Raw genomic sequence first — 23,196 nt, forward strand, 5'->3', positions numbered from 1 at the left:
TAACCCACCCGCCATATTCACCAGACCTTGCTCCTTCAGATTACCACTTGTTCCATCGATGGCACATGCACTTTCTGAGCAGCACTTCAAAACGTGTGAAAAAGTGGAAAATTGGATCTCTGAATGGTTTGCCTCAAAACAAGAGAAGTTCTATTGGGATGGTACCCACAAATTACCTGAAAGATGGGGGAAATGTGTTGCTAGTGATGGACATTACTTTGACTAAAGCACTTTTGATGTTTCTCTTGAAATTATCGTGTTTTCTTTGATTACAAAATCCGCATTATTTTTTTAAAATATTTTTTTAAATACATTTCTTTATTGATTTCAGAGAGGAAGGGAGAAGGAGAGAGAGATAGAAACATCAATGATGAGAGAGAATCACTGATCGGCTGGTAGGGATTGAGCCCGCAACTCAGGCATGTGCCCTTGGCTGGAATCAAACCTGGGACCCTTCAGTCCGCAGGCTGATGCTCTATCCACTGAGCCAAGCCGGCTAGGGCCAAAATCCGCATTATTAACCAGTACACCTAGTAGATGCTCACAGTATTTTCTGACAATCCTTTGTATTTCTGTGGTGTCAGTTGTTACTTTGCCTCTTTCATTTCTGATTTTATTTATTTGGGTCCTCTCTTTTTTTTCTTCATGAGTCTGGCTAAAGGTTCATCAATCTTTTTTATCTTTTTAAAAAATATGTTTTTAGAGAAGGCAAGGGAGAGATAGAAACATCAATTGGCTGCCTCCTACATGTCCTTCACCTGGGATCAAGCCACAACTTGGGCATATGGTCTGACCAGGAATTGAACTGGTTCATGGGTTGATCCTCAACCACTGAGCCACTCTGGCCAGGCACTGTTTATCTTTTTGAAGAACCAGCTGTTGGTTTCAATGATCTTTTTGATTGTTCTTTTTTTAGTCTCTATGTAATTTTCTTCTGCTCTGCTCTTTATTATTTCCTTCTACTTCCTCTGGCCTTTTCTTCTTATTCTCTTTCTAATTCTTTTAGTTATAGGGTTAGGTGGTTTACCTGAGCTATTTCTTGTTTCTTGAAGTAGGCCTGTAAAGCTATGAACTTCCTTCTCAGGACTGCTTTGGCTGTGTCCTATAGATTTTGGGTGGTTGTATGTTCATTTTAATTTGTTTCCAGGATTTTTTTTATTTCTTCCTTGATCTCATTAGTAACCCATTCATTGTTTAATAACATACTATTTAGTTTCCATGTATTTGAATGTTTTTGAGTGTTTCTATTGTAGTTGATTTTTAGCTTCATGCATTGTGATCTGAGAGGATGCTTGATATGATTTCAATCTTCTTGAACTTGTAGAGACTTGTTTTGTGTCCTAATATGTGGTCTATCTTTGAGAATGTACCAGGTGCACTTGAGAAGAATATATATTCTACAGCATTGGGATGAAATCCTATATAATAAAAGCCTAGTATGCAAATAGACCAAACAGCAAAACGACCGGTGGAACAACCAGTCGCTATGACGTGCACTGACCACCGAGGCGGGCTTCGCTCCCTTCTCCGCTGCCTCGCTCCCTCCCTTCTCCTCTTCGCCCTCGGCTCCCTCCCTTCCCTGCCCCCTCAGCTCCCTCCCGTCTCCGCCGTCTTGCTCCCTCCCTTCTCCACCACTTCGCTCCCTCCCGTGTCCGCTGCCTCAGCTCCGCTCCCGTCTCTGCTACCTCCGATCCATTCCCTTCTTCGCCACTTGGCTCCCTTCTTCAGTGCCTGGCTTCCTTCTACCACTGTCTTCAGTCTTCACTGGGCGGCTGTGTATGCAAATTAACCGCCATCTTTGTTGGGTTAATTTGCATACTCTTCTGATTGGCTGGTGGGCGTAACAAAGGTACAGTCAATTAGCATCTTTGTCTTTTATTAGTGTAGAATATATATATAGTTTATTTCAGAGAGGAAGAGGGAGAGACAGAAATAAACGATGAGAATCATCAATCGGCTGCCTCCTGCACACACCCTATTGGGGACTGAGCCCACAACCCAGGCATGTTCCCTGACTGGAAATGGAACCATGACCTCTCTGCCTTGTCTTCTAAATCACTGATTTGATCCTCTGCTTCATCAAGCCTGCTTTTAATTTCTACCAGGGTATTCTTCATTTCTGATATAGTATTCTTCATTTATGACCGGTTCTTATTTATGGTTTCTATTCCTTTTTATCCTATATTAGAGGCCCGATGCAGGAAATTCGTGCATGGGTAAGGTCCCTAGGCCTGGCCGGCAATCAGGGCTGATCTGTGGAGTGACCAGCAGGGCGAATGCAGGGTCCCTGCTGGCACCCGCCTTGGCCGGCCTGGTGCCACCTGCTCACCAACCAGCCCCACCCCCTGCCGCTGTCGGTCGCCTCCCTCTACAGGGCGATGGGTGGGGAGATCAGGAGGCCCCCACTGGTACCCGCCTTGGCTGGCCTGGGGCCTGCAGGCTGGGGGCAGCTCCTGCATTGAGTGTCTGCCCCCTGGTGGTCAGTGTGCATCATAGCGACTGGCCATTGCACTGGTTGTTCTGCTGCTTGGTCGATTTGCATATTAGGCTTTTATTGTATAGGACTAGAGGCCCGGTGCACAAAAATTTGTGCACTTGGTGGGGGAGGGGGGGTCCCTCAGCCTGGCCTGTGCCCTCTCGCAGTCTGGGACCCCTCAGGGGATGAGCACCTGCTGGCTTAGGCCCGCTCCCCGGGGGATTGGGCCTAAGATGGCAATCAGACATCCCTCTGGCAGCCCGGCAGCCCTCGGGGGATGTCCACTTGCCAGCGGGGAGCAGGCCTAAACTGCAGTCAGACATCCTTAGCGCTGCTGAGGCAGGAAAGGCTCCCACCACCACTGCTGTACTGGCAGCCATCAGCCTGGCTTGTGGCTGAGCAGAGCTCCTCCCATGTGAGAGCGCCCTGACCACCAGAGGGTAGCTCCTGCATTGAGCGTCTGCCCCCTGGTGGTCAGTGTGTGTCATAGTGACCAGTCATTCCCAGTCCTTCTGCTGTTAGGGCCAGTTTGCATATTACCCTTTTACTATATAGGATAGAGGCCTGGTGCACGGGTGGGGGCCAGCTGGTTTTCCCTGAAGGGTGTCACGGATCAGGGTGGGGATCCCGCTTGGGTGCCTGGCCAGTCTGGGTGAGGGGCTGAGGGCCGTTTTCAGGCTGGCAGGTGATTGAAGCTCCCAACCTCTCTCTTTTTTTTATTCTGGGATTTATTTACCTTCTATGGCTGTCACTGGAGCTGAGAGCCGGCTTTAGCTCTGAGGCTCGGCTCCAGCTCTGAGACCTCAGCTGCTGAAAGCAGGTATTTGGACTTTGTTTAGCTTCTATAACTGAAACACTGTTGCAACTCCAGCTCTGAGGCCCGGCTGGCTGAAAGCAAGTTTCTGGGGATTGTTTAGCTTCTATAATTGCAACATAGTTGCTTAGAGTGCAGCTCAGAGCTGGGCGGCGGCAGGCGGGAAACCTTGGCTTCCTCCATCACTGGAGCAAGCAAGCCTCCTGTTCACTTCAGCTGCCTGGCTGCTGGCCGCCATCTTGGTTGGCAGTTAATTTGCATATCGCCCTGATTAGCCAATGGGAAGAGTGTTGGAGGTACGGTTAATTACCATGTTTCTCTATTATTAGATAGGATAGTTCCCACTAAGTTCCTTATAGTTCCCATTAAGTTCCTTATTGTTTTCACTAAGTTCCTTGAGCATCCTTTTAACCATTACTCTGAACTCTATGTCTGTTAAATTGCTTACCTCCATCTCCTTTAGGTCTTTTTCTGGAGAGTCCTCCTTTTTTCATTTGGGGGATGTTTTTTCTCTCTCCATTTAAGTTGTCTCTTTGTGTTTGTGTTTATGTATTACAGATATGCCTGCTATGATTCCCAGTCTCTGTGGGGTGGCCTTTTGTAGGAAATGTCCCGTGGGCCCCAGTGGTGCAGTCTTCTTGAACCCCTTAGCTGGATGCTCTAGGAGCAATCCTTTTGTAGATGTTTTGTCTCTCCTGCTGTAATTTGGTCTTGACTATTATCCTATTCATGTGTGGGATCTCCTCTCAGGCTGGCTAACTGTGAGGCTCAGCCCGAACCATGTTGTGTGAGCTGTTGTACAGGTGCAAGTGAAGTTCATCTTGGCAGATTTTGATGCCTGATAGGGTTTCCCTTTGCAGCCTACTGTTATGTTGTCTGAGGCTGTTTTGTATGCTTATTTTGGGCCTCCCAGGAGGTACTTTTGTGCCAGCCAATGCCAGAAGCTGTCCAAGTTTGGCTCTCGACATCCTATTTGAAGCTTTAAGCAATCCACAGCTGCGGCTGCTTTTACTGGGCTTGTCTGCCCATGGGAAGGGCCAAGCTGAGCTCCTAGGTCAGTGGTTCTCAACCTTGGTTAATGTTGGTGGGGCCACAACATTAGTAACAAAGAAACAGAATTTCCAGAGGATGAGGCCCAGAAATCAGGATTTTAAAAAGATTCCCAGGTGATTCTAATGTGCAGCCAAGGTTGAGAACCACTGTCCTAGGTTGCTTTTTAGCAGCACAGGGCCCTAAGTCAGGTGGAGGGTGTGTACCTGTACTATTTCCCTGTCCTCAGCCAGGTGGAGACCCTTGTAGGCAGGCTGTTTGGGTCTGCTGGAAGTCAGGAGTTTATATCAGCTCTCCTGTGAGAGGGAAGCACCAGGCAGGCTCCCAGGCATGTGGAAGGAAGATCTCTAACTCACAGCCAGCCCATGACTGGCTGCTCCCTGAGGCTGCTGCCTCTTCAGCTGGGTTAGTGGTACCAGGTGGGGCCAGCTGGATTCCAGAGTGTGGGATGAGTGGGATTCCTTAAGGTGGGATGAACGGTATCCCGGGGGCGGGGCATTTGCCATTCCCCAGGGTTCACCTGTTGGGAGGGGCTTATGTCTCAGGAGAAATGGCCACTGGGATAGTGAGAGGATGACTCAGCACAGGTATCCTGGCAGCCATCCTCCCAGCACTCTCCCCAACTCCCTCCACCCCCGTCTCTCCTCAGGCAATTCCAGTCCACATGGCCCTTCCTCTGCAGAAACCAGGGTGAGTGACTGGGAACGAAAATTCTGTGCACCTGCCCTCAAAAATAAGTCTTTGCCTCTGGGAAGCTGTTTTCTCGCTGCTAGAATCTCCAACACAGGTTGCTACATGGGCAGCTGTTGCCGACTCTGCCTGTCCAGGTTGGGGTGCCCTCCTGGGGGGTCCCAGAGGCCCCTCTCATCCCTAGGGAACCCTCCTCCCCTTGGCCTATTGCTCCTGAGAGCTCGGCCAGCGCCTCTCACAACACTGCCCTTCCTTCTGCCCTTCCTTGTTTAAACATCTCTTCAGCCAGTCCCCAGATGGCATTTTGGAGTGAATATTCCCCCAATTTAGTTCCAATTCTAGTTAGATTCTTGGGGGGGGGGGGGGGGATAAAAATCCACTTACTCCACTACCATCTTCCTCCTGGCCTACATTGTACCATGCCTTTTTTACCCACTTGGCTATTGATGGGCAACCCTAATGTCTTTTGACTGAAGTATTTAACCCATTTACATTTAAAGTAATTATTGATAGGTAGGTAGTTATTACCATTTTATGATTCATATTTTTCTCTCTTCTTCTTCCTTCTCCTCCCCCCTCCCCCTTCCTATCCTTCTTCTTCCTCTTCTTCTTTTTCACTAAGTTCCTTTAACATTTCCTGTAATGCTGTTTTGGTGGTAATGGAGTCCTTTAACTTTTTCTTGTCTGGGCACTAGACAAGTTTTTTTAGAGTACACAGAAGTGGAGAGACTCTAGGGCAGTGGTTCTCAACCTTCTGGCCCTTTAAATACAGTTCCTCATGTTGTGACCCAACCACAAAATTATTTTCGTTGCTACTTCATAACTGTAATGTTGCTACTGTTATGAATCGTCATGTAAATATCTGATATGCAGGATGGTCTTAGGCGACCCCTGTGAAAGGGTCGTTCAACCGCCAAAGGGGTTGCGACCCACAGGTTGAGAACCGCTGCTCTAGGGCTTTTTCATGAGAGGGTTGGAAGAACTTTGAGTTTAATCTAGAGACCAGAAGACTTGGAGCTTATCTTCCCAACTAACGTCTTAAAGCCTGTCTCATAAGATGGGTCCAATTCACTCTATTTCATACAAAGGAAATGCCTAGGACCCATGCGTGGAAGTTGTGGGAGCCAGATTTCAGTTCCATTTAAGAAAGAAATTTCAAACAGTCAAAACTACTCAGTAGGAAGGGCATTCCTGATGAAAATAATCTAAGCAGAGGCTAGGTGAGCCCTCCAGATCGATTCCTGCTCTGAATGGGTGTGAACCAGAGGACTTCTCTACCTTTTCTCTCTCTGTATGACATCTAAGTATGTAAAAAAATTATTTTAAAGCACACTTATAAAAATTCTATGAAAGATACAGTGAAGTTGTAGGAGGAGGAAAGAACATATTATTGGAGAATCAACTATTTAAATTACGGACTTAAGTCAAGAGTTTATTTCATAACTTGTACATAACGACTTCTATGTTTCCATGAGTCTGTATCACAAGCCTCCAGCTCTACCTTTCATCATGCACTGTGTTCATTTCACTGCAGCTAAGCCCCTATGCTCTCTTTTTGGCACTTAATAAGAATACTGACTGGTGCTGGGGATCAGAGTGAGGGTGTCCCTATATACACCCAAGATCTGTGTGCAAAAGTGTCAGAGGCAGGAAGAGCAGAAGAGCCCCCGGAACCCTCCTGCAGGCTCTGCTTCCCATTAGAACGCAAAGCATCCAGCAGCTGCTTCTAGAAAGGAGCTCTTGCCATGGCATCCACTAGGATTCTCAGAAAACTTGGCAAAATCTGTGCTCGTGGCATTTGTGTGAGGAGAGAGTCCAAGTTCTCATCAACGTCTCAGAGGCGTTTATGACTAAAAGAGTGAGATCTATATTCAGGGCAAACCTGCACCCCCTCCTCAGGGGCTGCAGCCTTCTCACTGTTGTGCGGGGTAGGGATTGGGAGTTAGAAAGCTGATTCTGAATGGTCTCCACTCTAAAGCACCACGGCAGAGAAACCGTGGTTGCAAACACCCTTGCTCACAGGATCCTGGGCCCCAAAGCCTTGATCTTTCAAACTATGAAGGTGTGTGTGGCCCTGGGCCTTGAGGACACAGCGAATGACAAGTTCCCAATGGCTTGACAGGTGCATCCCTCTTAATCGTGGCCCAAGACTCAAGGGGACATGACTGGCCACTCTGTCACTGTTATTACTAATTTAGTTACCAACTTTCCTGATTAAAGAGAAAACATAAAAACACTGCCTTAGTCAAAGATAACCTCATGCTCACAGTCACACAAGGAGGCACAGAATGAATCTTCATGACGATATCGTTATTTTGAAAGATTACCCCTTCCCCTACCCAAATCCCCCCCACCACCATGTACCATTTGTCAATTAATAAAAAGCATTCCAGTACTGTCTTCACTGAAAATGGGAAGGTGGTAAGATAGAGAAATGGAACCCAGACCAATATCAAGAGAAATGTCTTCCTTCTCCAGAGGCCTTTAAAAATAAGACTGGCACTCATCTATCTGAAATGGCTCCAGCCCTTTTAAGCAGAGAAAAGAAAGTGAGCCTCTGAGGGCCCTTCTACTCCTGTTGTCCTAAGTTGTGAACATCTAAAGTGACTCAAACCCAAGTGCTCACCTCGTGCACAAACCACAAGCACGTGGGTGCCCAGGGACACGATGTGATACAAGGGCAGACCCATCGGTGGGTCTCCCGGCCACACCTTGTGAGCAGACAATGACACCACGGCTCTGAATCATTTTGTGCTACATCGTTTTGAAAACAGATTCAGGATTTGCAGCATATTTTCAGTAAGTGATCTCAAAGAAATGTTTTCTCTTTCAATTTAAAAACATTTGCTAGTATTGATTGAAATGACGACACTTCAACATCCACCTGTGTTTACGTTAAATCTGTAATCAGCGATGGTGATGTAGAAATATACAGTCAATTGTCACTTCAAAACACACAAAAATTGGACATGCTATACACTTCTTTTAAAATGTATCTGTATTATTTTCACCAATCAAAACACACATAATATATTTTATTACAAAACATTAGGCAATATTACTTTTGAGATATGCAATCTGAGAGGTCACACCTGTATTTACCACCAGCATGAAACATCAGAGGCGTTACATTAGCGATCAAGCAGTAGACCTCGTAATCATCACCACGACTGACACAGCATCAGATCCGGATGAAACCAGCATCCCATTCAACCTTTCAACGAGGGACTCGGCTGCCGGCAAGGCCCCGCTGAAGGTTTCCTTTCAGCTCTGTGGCTCTGAGTTTGCATCCCACAGGTAAGAACAGAGCCACACTAGCATCTCCAGACCACAGCTGTCAGCACTGAGCAGCATGTGCTTCTAGAATGCTCTCCTACTCGGACAGACTCTGCTCTCTGGAACCTGCACTTGAAATCAAGACCTGACAAAGGGGAGGCAGTCATTTCGGTTTTGAGTGAAAACAAACAAAACGAACCTAGATCAAACTCCAGGCTAATAACAAATTACCTGGTTTATAAAAATATGTGTCCAAAATAGTTACTTCCAGGGTTGTGTACAATATAAATTACAAAAATAAAATAGAGAAGATGAAAAATTGAGCACATTTTCAGTTCTTATCAGCATTCATCCACAGCGACCAGTGTGAAACCCTGCGCATTGCACCAGGACCTGGCACACCTCCTTCGGAGGGGACCCTGCAGGGGGTGAGGTATTCCTGTGAGCTCTGCTGTCTACAGCCTGTGGCCTGTCCTACGCGCGCTCCCCACCACCTGATGGAAGGTGGGCTTGGCACGATGTGGGCTCCATCCGTGAACACAAACGAAGGAGTGAGCAGGAAGCCCATCTGTGGGGTGCCTGGTGAAGCGGGACTTCCCTGTACCCTCAGCACCTGGTGCTGCATTTACATAAGGCCAGGGCAGATAATACATTTTTAAAACTTTTCCCTTTCTTTGTTTTTATTTTAAAAGATAGATTTAGTAAAGCTTTTAAAAGAATGCACATTAGAGAAAAGGCCATTTTAAGATGCTTTTACATGTATAGTGATAACGGTCTTCACTATACCATCAGCCTCCAAACACAAAAATCATCCCAAGCCCCACAAAAGGTGTTTTTGCCTCAGTCCAAGTTAGTATCTCCATCTTGTACTCGGGTGTGTCTAAATCTCACAATATAAAACTGATTTCAGTATTAAATTTGCTCATTAAAGGTTCTACTTTCCAGTAATAATACCAACCAATAAGATACAACTGGTGCAGAGAAAATAAAATATTGTAGCTAATATTTATAATAAACTGTCTTATCAAAGTTCCTCCTCAGAACAATTCTAGAGAATGTTGACCCATCAGCTTCCAAAATAATTAACATGAGACAGGAATCCGTACAGAATAAGCTCTAGGAAAAGCATTATGCACACAGGTAGCCAAAATGTGACCATCGGTAGCTCCATTTCTGCAGTGACACTGCAATACCCAGCATCTCAGTGAATTCTGAATGATTTCCACATGCAAAATTCTGAAAGCATCCATTTCAGGTGAGCAGTTTAAATCAGGGAATATGCAACAGTGAACCACACTCTTTCAGGGTCTCCTCCACACCCTCTGAAGAGTTTTCCCAGAACACGCACGATGTCCCTGAGGAAAAGTTGCCAACACCAACTGGGAAGCCACCAGCAGGCGTTCGGCATCAGCCTGCTCCTCACAGACCACAGGGAGATTAATGTGCTCCTTTCAGGAAGAAAGAAAGCCCGGAAGCCTGCTGTGTGGGAAAAGGGAAACCTGCCTTGCGAAGTCATGTTCACCTTGAACGATGAAGGAAGAAGGGACCCACCTCGCTGTGGGCAGAGCGAGCCCTCAGTAAGTGCCTGTGATGGCCTTTAGTGGTCATTTTGCAAAACCCTACTCTAAAGGCAATAATGGATTCAAGGAGCTATGTGCCATCATATTACTGAGATGGATTGTTAGGGGGCTAATAAAGATGGTGAATTTCTAGGTAGCATTTTAAACTAATAGTAAGTTCATAAGACCAAGAAAAAAAGAGTTAGGGTCGACAAGATTTTAAAAGTATATATGTCTAAGCAGCACGAAACACAACTTGGAACTTTGTCATGCAGTAAAGCTGAATGTGCAGCCACCAGACTAATGTGCATGTAAGTGTCTTGGTTTTAGCAGAGATAATTCTCAGCCCCAAACATGACAAATTTTTAAAAAGTTCTATTTTTTATTTATTAAATAGATGTAATTATATTTCTTCTGAAATACAAAAGATAGAATAAATCATACCATAAACGAAGGTGAGATATGATAATATGATGGTGGCCAATTAATACACATAAATCTATTTTTTCTGGACAGACACCAAAGTACTTAAGATTAAGAGGTAATTCTAGAAACAGCACTACCTGGAAGACTATTTGGCATTTAAATATTGATTTCCAAAGTTCTAGATGGCAAGTTGGAGCAAGCACTGTGGTCACATGCATATAAGTCCCAACAGTCATTGAGGATGAGAAATTGTCACTACCATTACCGTACAATTAAAGAAACAAATTCATTCATTCTAATTGCTCACCTGAAATGACCTTGAACAAAATCTCTAAAAGTGTGGCTTGTACTTTGTTCTTCAGACATAACCTGCTTCACTATAATCTAGGCAGGCAATGCTATCAGGACTGAGCAGGGGCAAGGCATCATGTTTCTTACATGCAGAACATGGACTTTTTCTATTTGGTTCCATCAACTCCTGGGCATTTCAGGCCCATGGAAGCGAGAGTTCCTCACTGACAACAAGCTTGCTATTTCGAACTCATCATCGACAACCTTCAAGGGGTCCCGTGGAGGCATCGAGGCTGCTGTCTGTGTCTGAGGCCAGCGTCTGCTCGGTGGACATGGATGAAATGTCATTGATAGATGATGACTGAGAAGGAGTGGCGTTGCTACTTACTGCTGCATCTGTGCTAAGAAAACCAAGCATAATAAAACCTGAGGCACGACGCTGCTGCACACCCGGCAGGGAGCCGCAGGGCACTCCTCGCTGTCCTCTGTGCTTTCCCGTCCTAACTATTAGTATAAATGAGAAGTTAGTTGACTGTACATTTTGAGCTTTTCCTAGAGTCTTTCTTTAGGCCCAGAATCCCAAATATTCCTGTCTTTCCCTGAAACATTCTCCTTTTCTTCCTAGTGGCTAAGCATCATATATGTATTCATGTATAATCATGTTAACTACTTAAAAATGCCTGCTGGGTTAAAAAGGATATTAAAGAAAATTGCTGAATGTATTCTAAAATTATCAGTATCTCAAAAGGCTTAAGCCCAAATAGGATTCAAATGCCACCAGACATTTCAGTTATAATCGCAAACACTCGATCCAAGGACAAAAGCATCAGCTTTGAAGAATTCTTTTGCAATAAAAATACCTTCTAAAATAAGGGCTGTATACAAACAAACCAGCAAGAAAGGGGGAAAAATGTGGTGTCCTCCTGTTCATTTTATTTTTGTTTTAGAAATCTCCAAAATTGACATATTAAGGCAAATGAAATTATCCTACTTGCTACTATCCATATTTTGGTCTGGTCTGAGCAAAAATAAAACATTCAGGCTCTCAGAGGTTAGTGTCTGCAGTCTTAAATGTGGGCTTAATGAACAAAAAGCACCTAATCTCATGCTGAAGTTACGCAACCTCTAGATGACTGACCCATTTGTCTTGCTGAATATAAAATTCCATAATAAGAAGTTGGGTGAGAAAATCTCTATAATGAAGAGTTTCTGTGAGAAAAACAGGTAGCATCCCACAGACTTAGGAACAGACATGCTATGTCTCTAGTGATCACACAGTTGCCTCGCTATTAGGCTTCTCCCATTAGCGAGGAGAAAATGGTGTAACTGTATAAAATAAGTCTGCCTTTTGCCACAACGATGAATAATTTTCTCAAAAGAAAACCAAACTCATCTTAGTTAGATTCACATTCGTTTTCTTTTTAACTGGGTGTGGGCCAGGACAAAGTGGGTCATGCACATTGAAAAGGCTTTACATTCAGTTTCCTCATCTGTAAATGGAGCTGACAGCAGCTGCTGCAAGGATGGGACAAGAATGTTTACAATGAGGCTCGCTCACTGCTTGGCACCTCAGTATAACGTTAGCTGCCACCCCCAGGACAAACCCAGATGGGAGACTAGGCACCCACGGATTTTCAAACCCAGTGCTGGTCAGGCTGGCACTTAACACACTACTGCCACCTGTGAAAGCTGACCAGGGAGAGAAGAATGCGATCCAACTAGTAAAGCGATGACTAACCTGAAGGCTGATCTTTGACACCGTTCTTACTTCTTTCTTCCCAGTCCATGACTTCTTTGTAAATCAGCTCTGCAAACACAAGTGCAAGTGAAAAGGCTTCCTCAGTTTCTTGGCACCTCTAACCCTTCTTCCAAGTCAACGGGAACTACTCCAAGGGCACTGGGATGTGTTATTTTTAATTGTGATACACAGTTAATTCAGAAACACAGTCGACCTAGACCAAACTATCCATGTTTTGATAGATTACATCTTTTCAACCCAATTATTAAGGCCACCAAAAATGGAGGTGGTTCTGGGTCCATGAGGGGATTTTTAAAAAAAAATATATTTTATTGATCTTTCACAGAGAGGAAGGGAGAGGGATAGAGAGCCAGAAATATCGATGAGAGAGAAACATCGATCAGCTGCCTCCTGCACGCTCCCCACCGGGGATGTGCCGGCAACCAAGGCACATGCCCTTGACCGGAATCGAACCTGGGACCCTTGAGTCCGAAGGCCGACGCTCTATCCACTGAGCCAAACCGGTCAGGGCCATGAGGGGATTTTTAAAAAGGGGACAGGTAGACAGAGAGAGAGAGAGAAACAGAGAGAAAGAGAAAGTTAGCAAAATGGCTCTCACAGAACATTTTAAACTATTGGATGCCCTCACACGTGTTTGTATGTTTCTCTGTCATTACTGTGGTTCTCCAAACATGACCAGCATCCACATGTGAGCTAGAAGCACCTCCAGACTGGCCAGAAATTAATCCAAATACCTAACTTTTTTCTTGGCTTCAACTCGGTTTTCCTTGGTAAGAAAAACAATGAACTATTAAGCAATGTATTAGGGGGTTCTAAAATTTTAGGATTCTTGAAATAAAAGAAGCCTGCCTTTTGCCACAAAGTGTGGCTGTGTGTAAGGCCCTGCGGTGTGTGCACGCAGGTCACTGGCACTCCGGGCACCCTGGGGAGGGGCCCAAGTCACCTATTTTGACTTGTGCTGGCCATGGTTCTCAATTACTAGTGATTCAAACTTTTAATGAAAAATCATTAGTTCAGTCTCTTTATTGCTGGTTTAGTTTGTTGTGAGTTGTTTGGTTAATCTCATAGTGGACTAAAAATTTTTTGCATATTTGTGATCTGCTATTTTGCTCAAATTCTATTTTAAAACACATATACAACCACATGATTTATGAATACAGCATACATTCAAATGACCCCACTGAAGTCCCCAAGGTCTGCTTACGGGCTTGTAAATTGGGGCTACCCAACATTTTGCAACATGTCATCAAGGTGGGATATAATTAGTACACTTAGTTGACAAACCAGGATTTGATAAGGTAAGGTCATGTGAAAAAGCCCTTATTTTTCTCTTTTAAAGCCAATAATATACAATTCATACATGTTCCTTTTGAACTGTTACCTTCGAGTTCTTTTTCTCCTGGGAAGGGGGAAAGGGAGGGTAATGGCCTGCAGGGTTTCTTGTTCCGGCCCCCAAAGGCTATTATTGACAAGTGAGAAACTGCCCCTTTAAGGACTTCAAGAAATGTCGTAAGTATGGATCAAAATCAGCTCCCAGTTACCTTTCCATTCTTCAATCGCATGTTCTCTTTCTTCCAACTGGGCATCGTAAATTTGAGGTGGTGGCTAAAAATTAAGTTACACGTAAAGTCAATTAATTTACAAAATAATGAGGCATTAAGAAAAGGGTAGAATCACTTGGAGGACTTCTAATATATTTATGATATGGATGTAATTTCTTTCAAACATGGCTTATGAAAGATTTCTTCAAAAGTGTGATATTATATCAGTTTTAGAATCAAAATAATTAAGAAAAGATTAACCAATAAAATAGAGCTCTTATTGTCATCTTTATAATCACATGACCTCAAAACACTTTAAAGCTATCTGCTCAAATCTATATATATAAAAGCCTAATATGCAAGTGTCCCCTTGGGAGTTCGATCACTTGCTATGACATGTGCTGACCACCATGGGGCGGCGCAGAAGGAAGGAAGGCCCCAGCCAGCAGCCAGCCTTCAGCAGCCAGCAGCCGGGGAAGGAAGGCCCTGGCCGGCAGCCGGAAGGCCCTGATTGGCCCTGATCGCTGGCGAGGCCTAGGGACCCTATCTGTGCACCAATTTTGTGCACTGGGCCTCCAGTGTAATTACAAAATGAGTCATCAAAGGCTGCTTCCTAGAGACCCTCCCTGGACAAGGCACTGTGCTAGGAAACAGAAGGGGGAGAACGCAGTCCAGATTGACAGTTCTTCTCATCAGAACTCCCAAACCCATCCACCTCCACCCATCAGTGCACTGATCCAAAAACTTGCTTAAGAATCACATGCTTATATATCAGATTCTTTTCATATAAAACAATATTTAAAATGGAGGTTTAAAAAAGAATAATAAAAAAATAAAAATAAAATGGTTAAATCCAGAGGCCAAGACATAAAAATGAGTTCCACTGCTGGCACACAATCAGCATCCACTATGCGCTTCTTCATTCACAGCTGAGGATCGCCCCCAGTGTGCTGTGGAAACATGCACACGAGCACCAGCTCAGAGTGGAGCGCCTCTAGCAGGTGCCCCTGAGAAGGACCAACAAACTTGTGATTTTCAGCAAGTTTCTTAGCCTGACTGGGTGCCTCAACAAGATGATGTAACCAAAGCCCAACGCACAATGCCAGATACACATGGAGCTTAAAATGGTGATATGGTGACCACACGCCAGCATCCGCATCCAAGATGAGTCTATGGCCGCAGCATAAGCATGTTCACTTTCTAAGTACTGAGCTAGAGCCCCAGGAACAAGTGCTCCAAAAGGGGCCGTGACCCATCACATGGCCTCTCTGTGATCCTCCTAATGTAGGACTTGCTCCCCTTATGTAGACATTCTAGACCAGACAGAAGACCCTAGGAAATATAAGTCCCTGAACATATGTCTTTTCACGAGAGCTGCTTACCGCTTCTGCTTCAGCAGGGTCATACCACACAGTAATGTAAGGGTGACGCAAAGCCTCGTCCACGGAGATTCGCTTGTCAGGGTCTATCACTAACATTTTTGATAACAGATCTCTGGCTTGACTTGCTAGAGTAAAAACAAATATTAGATTAGTAACCAATGCTGTTTATCTGAAAACTGCACTATGAAGAACTAACTGTGACAGCACAGATAGAACAAAAATGGGTCTGGCTGGTGTGGCCCAGTTGGTTGAGCGTTGTCCCATGTACCTGGGGGGGTGGGGGGCAGGAGGCAGCCGATCGATGCTCATCCATGTTCCTACCTCTCTCTTCTTCTCCCTCTAAAATCAATAAAAAGTTTTTTTAAATATATGAACTTTGAAAATTGTTTGATAGGTTCAAGACTTGATCTTGAACCTATCAGCCTCTTTCACTAGAAATCGGGCTTTTGGATGTGGTTTCAGCCTCTAGGTCTGGAAGAGGAAGACAGAGTCCCAGGGAGCGCCTCTGCCAGGGCGGGTGCACAGCTGAGCGGGGCACTGCCGTCTGTGCAGACACGAAGCACGGGTGAGCATTTATTTCTGATGTCGTTCCAAAGTGCAACTAGAACAGACCTTATAAGCCACACAATAATCTCACGCTGGCACAGGATGGGCACTTCCCAGGTGCCTCTGCTTTGCCTACCTGTATACAATGTTGTCAACGCACACTTTAAAAAAATCTAGAGATTAGTAGTAGCTAAAAAAAACCAACACCTTCAGTAACTTAGTTCAATGCAAGGCTCACTGAAGTTTTGACAATTAGTTGACATATACAGGCAAAGGAGAGATGGGGCTTTTCTGATTGAGGGGCAATTTACCTTGATGTGGAGAGAAACAAATCTCTTTCCCCTTAAATCACATTTTAGTGATGGACACAGGAAAAGGGAGAAGGAGCTTCTTTTGAACTGAACTATCATTTGTTTTCTGACTTTTCAATGGGGCTAGATCCTTATTCAAGCATCCTGTGAACCTGGAAACGTTTAAAACATCAGCTGCTGGAACTAACGCAGGAGTCTCTGACTGGTGGGAATCGTTTTATTTGGCCCATTTAGTTAAGCCGTTTTATTGAGGACAAAACTTCTAGGCCTTGAAGCTTTCTCTCCACAATGCCTTCCTTTTAGCCTGGAAATGGTTTTACTTGAAGGTTTCAACTATTTTGTTTCCCAATGTTCACAGGTTTTAGAATACAAACATGAAAAATGAACGCTTCACCCAGATTATGGAAACAAGGAAAGAGGCTAGCTTACTTTTAATTTTGTCTCGTTCCGATTCTGATGGGAATATCCAGTCTGGAAAGAGTTCTTCAAATTTGATTCCAGGATACTTTGGTCTGTTTTCTACATAATTCCTCACAGTTGGCTGAAGTTTCTTCATGAAATCTGCAGACGGTGTTCCTAGCTGCTCAATAACTTTATTCCACTGATCAATATCTAAGGAGTCTCTTGAGGAAAATACAACTGAAATGCCTTATATTCCTATTACATGAAGTGGTATCATTCAAAGGAAAACAAATTATATTTATACCTGTCGACAAGTAATTAACTAGGCCACTCCACGGGGCCAGCAGAAGCATTTTGAAATAATATTCAAATAAGGTTTGAGTTTCCAAGTTTAGACCATTAAAAAACAAACAAAAAAACTCTTATACTCTTTATAAACCATGATCACAGTTTATTAAATCAATACAATGAGTTCTATGTGCCTTCCCATTCTAGATCGAAATAAAGGTATCTTATAACTGAAGAATACCTATGACAGAAATGCTTATCTATGAAATTAGACAGTAATTACAAGGCAAACTGAAGCCAGTTTTCATATTAATGCTATGTTAGATCGAAAGCTCCCTAAACTGGAAGACCTATGGGGCTTCTCAGTTCACAGCTGGGGAGCCAGAGCCCTGTGAGGCAGGGCCCACATCTGGCACTTGCTACCATTTTCACTTGAAAAAAAAAAAGTTGTCAATACGTGTTTCTCTAATTCCCAGCCTCTTGCTCTCTCTCAAACATCCTCTTGTCAGCTTGCCCCATCACTCCATGAAATCCAGCCCACCCAGGCTGCCAGTGACCATCCCTCACCCCAGTGGTCATTCTCAACCCTGACCTTTTTAACAGCGTCACCCAGCTTCCCCTCAGCCACTTCCCCCCTGGCTTTTAGAGCCTCTCCCTCCAGGAGGGGCCTCTGTCACCTTCACAGGCTTCTCTTTTCTCTGCCCCCCGAGGGGCTTGTCCTCCTCCTTTGTCCTCTCAGCACTCACTACCAGTATCCTGCCTTTACACAGCATGGCAGTCTGACCATCCATCTTTGTTTCTCCATCCCAAACCTCTTCCCAAGCTCAGCTCTTGATATCTCCAGTGTCTGACATATGTCTCAGAATCCTAACAAGGCTCACTGAAGGGCTGACCTTCAAAACAAATACAGCGTTTCAGCCGCCTCCCCCTACCATCCTGGTGGTTTCCTTGTGATAGCCCTTGACCTGGCAGGTCTACCCTCAGCTCAGCAGTTGGGCCATCCTTTTCCACTTTAGGTCAGCTGAGAGCCTAGGAAAGGGTAGTTACTGGGGTTATGTCTATAGAGGCGACAGGAGGACAGTCCCAAAAGCCTGGCTGACATCCGGGGTGTGTGAAGGCACCACCGAGCTCTCATTATACCACAGAGGAACCAAGGCTCAGAAGGGCTCTGACTCCTCAAGGATGCAGACACCATGTGGGAGTCAGAACTGGGCCCCAGGTGGCCTGGCTAAAGCTTCCTCTCTTATGGACCATGCTGGGACAGGAGCTCCTTTTCTACCGCAGGCCACAAACCTAAAGCAAATCTATAAGAACTGCAGACTGCTTTCCAGAATCTAATGTTTGAAAAACTGGCAAAATTATCTTTGAAAAATGATGTTAATCTCCGTGTGTGTTCTGAAAATGACATTAGGTAATCTTATATGTAAATTATTAATTACAGACACTATAAGATGTTAATATGTAAAGTAGGAATTTTAAATTACTTAATAATGTACCAAAAAGTACCCACATTTTTCATTTTGTACTTTCTGAAGAAAACATTTCTTAATACAAAAAGGAAAGGCATAAAATGAATAAGAATTGAGACAAACTGAATGTTAGATACTTTTAAATGATTTAACTTTAGAATATGTCAATTTTTCCCTTTTTAATTGACTTTATTTGTAAAATAAAGGCCCCCTTCCTTACAGTTTGAAACAAGTGAATCTAAGGTAGATTATGGGAAACTACTGGAAAATTTACTAGAACAAAATAAAATGCTGCATTTAACCTCACATATCTGTGATGTGGTAAATAAAATGACAGGAATAAAACCTTTTCATTCCAAGTTTGTGTTGTGAATAATTTATAATACAAAAAAAAACTGCCCTCATAAAATTATAAAAAACTAAAATTAACAAAATACAAACACTGACTACACAGCTTGATTTCCTTTAAAAAACACAACACATCAATTTGCCAATGAACAGAGACACTTAAAGCTTTCATAACAAAAATCAAAATCAAAGACTAATGAAAATATTAAGTGGTTAGAACACAAATGAAAAAGGGCATATGTGAAGAACCATGTTGGCGTAAAAAACACTAGAGATGGAAGAATATGAGGAATATGAGGAAAGAAAGCTATATTATCTATTTACTTTGTGCTATGTCATTAATATGATTTCCTGACCACAAGATAAGTTAATCTTTGGCATTTTATATTTATTTTAGACTTCCCAGTGTCTCACAAAATACCTTTAAGCAGGTTTTTAAAAAATTTCTACAAAATGTCAGCAGAGAAACAAGAAAATTTACCATATGTTGTTCCTCACCAACTTTCACTTTAATCTTTTTCACTTAGGTGTTATGTAGTGTGCTTCTGTTCTTTGGGGGAAAGTATTTTAATGCATACTAATAGCTAACAAAATAGCATATTAATTAAATTATGCAGGAATACTTACTGGCCTACTAAATTTAGACAGCAACTTGCCTAGTTATATTAATTGAGTGAACTAAATAAATAACATTTTCATTTATATCAGAATATATTCATCAAATAGTAAATAAATTTCTAATAAGCTATTTTTTATAAAATTAAGAGCTAATATAATTAGTTTAACTTAACAAGCCTCAATAAAATCATTAGAGGTAGTCAAGTAAAAAAGAAAAGGTAAAACTGAACCGTTGGTTTGTGACACTAATTTAACAAACATAATAAAGCCCCTTACACCCGGTCTGGAACTATGGCGTTTTCCTTTTGAGCTCCGGCTGCTTGTAGCGCTTAAGGAAGCATGGCCGGGAAGGTCCCGGGAAGGATACGGTCAGTGCCTTGGAATATCACACAACCTTTCACCAGCTCGCCCATGATGCAACCCACTGACCAGATATCAACTGAAAATAAAATGAAATGATAAAATTATAAAGTGCCATGAACAAAACAAAGGTGAGGAAAAGGAATTCTAACAGTGTACTAAACACACAAATATGGAAGAACGAATTGCTAAGGGTGAGTTGAGCTTCACACAATGTGAATGGTTGCAGCCTCCAGTGTAGCCATCAGTGCACAGCAACCTGGGGCTTAAGCGGCAAAGATTCCAATACTTTACAGCTTAAAAGACAAACAAAACCCCAGAAACAGAAGTGCCTGTCCCCACACCAAGCTGTTTTAGCGCCCCCCCCCCCCGCCGCCCCCCGTGGCCACTGCAGGTCTCCCTGTGAAGGATACAGTCTCTTCCTGGGAACAGGACTTTATGGAGAACCATTTCTGCCATGATGCACCCGACAGACCAGATGTCCACTACCAAACACCAGGTGATTAAAACCAGCAGGAGACCCACACATCCTCCTCCAACTCCCTCCCATAAAGACCAACGCAGCTGGTAACATGCGAACCCCAGGCCTCCTGAGGGTCCTTTTCTAAACTGTCCCGTCAGCAGGGCCCACAGAGGCAGGCTGGCTTTTCGGAGCTCCAGGGGAGGCCCTGCCAGGTGCCCTGACTTCCAGCGGCTCACCCTCTTCTGCGGGGCCAGCAGAACTCACGCCTCTGCCAGCCAGGCAGAGGGCTATCTAGTGCCCTTGCTGGAGAGGGGGCGCGTGGGAGAAGGTAAGCGGGAATCTAGTTTTCTCTCCCTTCCGCAGGAAACAACAGAGCCAGAGCGGTGTCCCAGTGGGAGCACAGGTTACGGAGCAGCTAAATAGATCTGAGGCAAAGCCCATTTCAGATGGCTGGGGCAAACTTTCAGACTTTTTTAAAACAAGTAAACGTGAGTTCATTCTTTTTGGCAAATTTGTCAAAAGCTAAGTTTGAAAGAGCTCTGTTATTCTGTTATTGCTAGAATAAGTTTTGATGTTAAAAAAACACCGATATCAACTTTTCTATGCAAAAAAGAACATATATTATTCCATTTGTAGCACGTTCAAAAATAAGTAAAACCAATCAATGGTGCCGGAAATGAGGTTGGTAGCTTCCCTTGGGGACTAAGACCTGAAGGGCCCTGGAGAGGCCTGGGGTGGTGCTGGTTATGTGGGTGCGCTCCCATTAAGTGCACACTTGAGATTTATATTCTTTTCTATAAGTATGTTATACTTTGATAAACATTCAAAAATATTAACTTCAAAAGTGAAAAATTTTAACTAATGGAAATATAAAAGTAATGATTTTTTATTTGTGGACTAGGATAATCTGTGTGTAACACAGTCCCCACGTTAAAGTTCATATAACTCACAGGAAAGAGACAACACTAGTGATGACGAATGGCACTATTTTTAAACATCTCAGGCTCTCCGGTACCATCTGCACTCACCGTTCTCCTTATAGCCCATACCCAGGATGACTTCCGGCGCCCGGTAATACCGTGTCACCACGTACGGGGTCATCATGAAGTTGGTGCACGCTGTCCGGGCTAGGCCAAAGTCCAGGATCTTAAGCGTGCAGTCTGACTTTACTACGATGTTGCTAGGTTTCAAATCCTAGGACAGAAATGGTTTAAATGAATAAAATGCACCAAAGCATGCTACTAGTAAATAAACAACCTCATGCTGGCAGGGAGCGGAGAGGTCAGTGACTGCTGAAGCACATGAGAGTGCTGGCGGGAGGAGGAAAGTTAGAATGGAACCCTGGCATTTTGGAATAATTCTGGAAAATCCTATTCTCAAACTGAAACTAATACAAATAAGCCTAAAGAAGTCAGCTGGTTGCCCTCACCCCCATGTGGAAATGCTCATGACCTTTACTTCAAACCTCCCGAGGGGGGGAGCTGGCCGGGCTGAGGGTCAAGGGGCTGGTGCCCGGTGTGAGGGGTGGGGCTGCCACTCGTGTAGGGTCCATGCTGCCCAGGGCCCGGGCCTGCCCCGTTTCATGCCCCGGCCTCCACACCCTGCACCATACTGCGCAGGCATGGAGAACCTGAGTCATGGCATGCCACCGGCTCACCAGGAGAGGGCAGTGAGATGGGAACCTCCTCCAGGTTCAAGACCTTGATCAGCCCATTCTGTGGAAAGTGCAGCAGGCCCAGCAACCAGTGCCAAAATTCCACTCAAGGGAAGCACCTCGTCACGGACAAACAAGGACTTGCTGGTGGGTGGCTGCTGTGACATCAACGCCCGGCACCAAGCAGGACTGCAGCACCGAGGGCACTGCGCTTCCTGCTGCCTGCAGCCCAGCGCGCCTCCTCCTGGAGCACGTCCGCAGCAGCGGCTGTGCATTCCAGAACCTCTTCAGGGCAAGGACCATTGAACTGTTTGGCTAAATGGAGGCCTCATCCCAGAGCGCGCAGCACAAGAACCCCTACAGCGATCTCACAGCAAAATAGTCCCACGGAGAAGCCCTCCTGGAAGACTTGCGCACGCACCCCGCGGGAGCACCGGCAGCCTAAGCCGAGCCTCAGTGGTCACTAGTCCCTTGGAGAGAGGTGTTGTGGGAAACCTTGGCTTTGACCGCTTCTTGTGTTGTGCGCTTTGGCTTCACTCCCCGCTGGGCTTTACCAGGTGGGGCTGTTGTGTAACGCAGCTTGAAACACCAGCAAGTCACGTTTGAAAAAGAAAAGGGGCTGGTGCTTTGGGCGCCTCCAACCTGGCAGGCCAAGAAACCCCGGGGCAGGGCAGGAAGGCCGAGGAAGCGGGGGGCACCTGGCTGGAGCCCCTAAAGCCACTTAAGGTGAGGGCGAGTGGGTCCCAGCGCCTGTCTTAGAGAAAGGAAAGGGTCAGGCTGCGCTGGAAGTTCTTGTGTGCGGGGACCCCGTCACTGGTGCTCATCGGGGCCCTTCACTGTAGTCATTTATTGCATTTCTCTGTAGGGGAAATACCTTCCCTTGACACACTGAATATATCCAAGGATATTCTTACTGCTTTCTCGAGTTTCATGAGTTAAGTCATCCCCTTCACCCAGAGAAAATGTTGGGCCTCTTAGAACGTGCATGTTCTCTCCAGGTAGTTATTTTGGGTTTAGTTTTCACAGCATCTTCAGGAGAGGGCCCTGAACACCTTATGCTGGCATCTCAGATTGCCTAAAAACTCAGATACTGTTCCAGTCTAACCGATGACGAGTTTCCAGCAGCCGGCATCGTGTGCTGTCAGACTGCTTTCTAGGGGTGCCTGGGATACTTGTATGCCTGTGTGCGAGCACCATTTTAGACAGAAATTCTGACTCATCGTCCTGGAAGATTCTGTTCTCATTTCCTATGAAGTGACTGGTCTGCTCAGCCATGGTCCAGGGGAGCCTCCTCTCCTCCCATCATGGCAACCCCATGGTAAGGGGATTCCTCAATGGAGATACGTACATCTAGCCATTGGCTATAAGTGGTCATCCTTTATTACCTTCAGATGTTACAGGTACAGAAATTGGGTTTCCCTGTGGTTTGCAAAGAAGAAACCCCAAGTTTCTAGCAAGGAGTGAGAGACTTAA

At 44.7% G+C, this 23,196-nt stretch overlaps 1 protein-coding gene across 9 annotated transcripts in view; it reads right to left on the bottom strand.

Moving 5' to 3' along the window:
* Nucleotides 1-7,915: 7,915 nt before the first annotated feature.
* Nucleotides 7,916-23,196, bottom strand: part of MAPK9 (mitogen-activated protein kinase 9) — a 38,192-nt gene continuing 22,911 nt past the window's right edge. For 4 of the 9 annotated variants that reach the window (XM_006102542.3, XM_006102544.3, XM_014467863.2 and 1 more), the window contains 7 exons: nucleotides 21,098-21,263; nucleotides 19,614-19,685; nucleotides 16,551-16,733; nucleotides 15,265-15,389; nucleotides 13,883-13,946; nucleotides 12,321-12,389; nucleotides 7,916-10,978 (listed from right to left, as the gene is read on the bottom strand). In XM_006102542.3, the coding sequence (XP_006102604.1) occupies nucleotides 10,836-10,978; nucleotides 12,321-12,389; nucleotides 13,883-13,946; nucleotides 15,265-15,389; nucleotides 16,551-16,733; nucleotides 19,614-19,685; nucleotides 21,098-21,263 (822 nt within the window). In that variant the 3' untranslated portion in view covers nucleotides 7,916-10,835. Of the gene's footprint in view, nucleotides 10,984-11,096; nucleotides 12,098-12,320; nucleotides 12,390-13,882; nucleotides 13,947-15,264; nucleotides 15,390-16,550; nucleotides 16,779-19,522; nucleotides 19,686-21,097; nucleotides 21,264-23,196 lie in introns of those variants that run through there. The other 5 variants (XR_002826187.1, XM_006102545.3, XM_023743874.1 and 2 more) reach the window with 5 other exon arrangements.

The sequence above is a fragment of the Myotis lucifugus genome, unplaced genomic scaffold (assembly GCF_000147115.1).
Source record: "Myotis lucifugus unplaced genomic scaffold, Myoluc2.0 scaffold_417, whole genome shotgun sequence".
NCBI lineage: Eukaryota > Metazoa > Chordata > Mammalia > Chiroptera > Vespertilionidae > Myotis > Myotis lucifugus.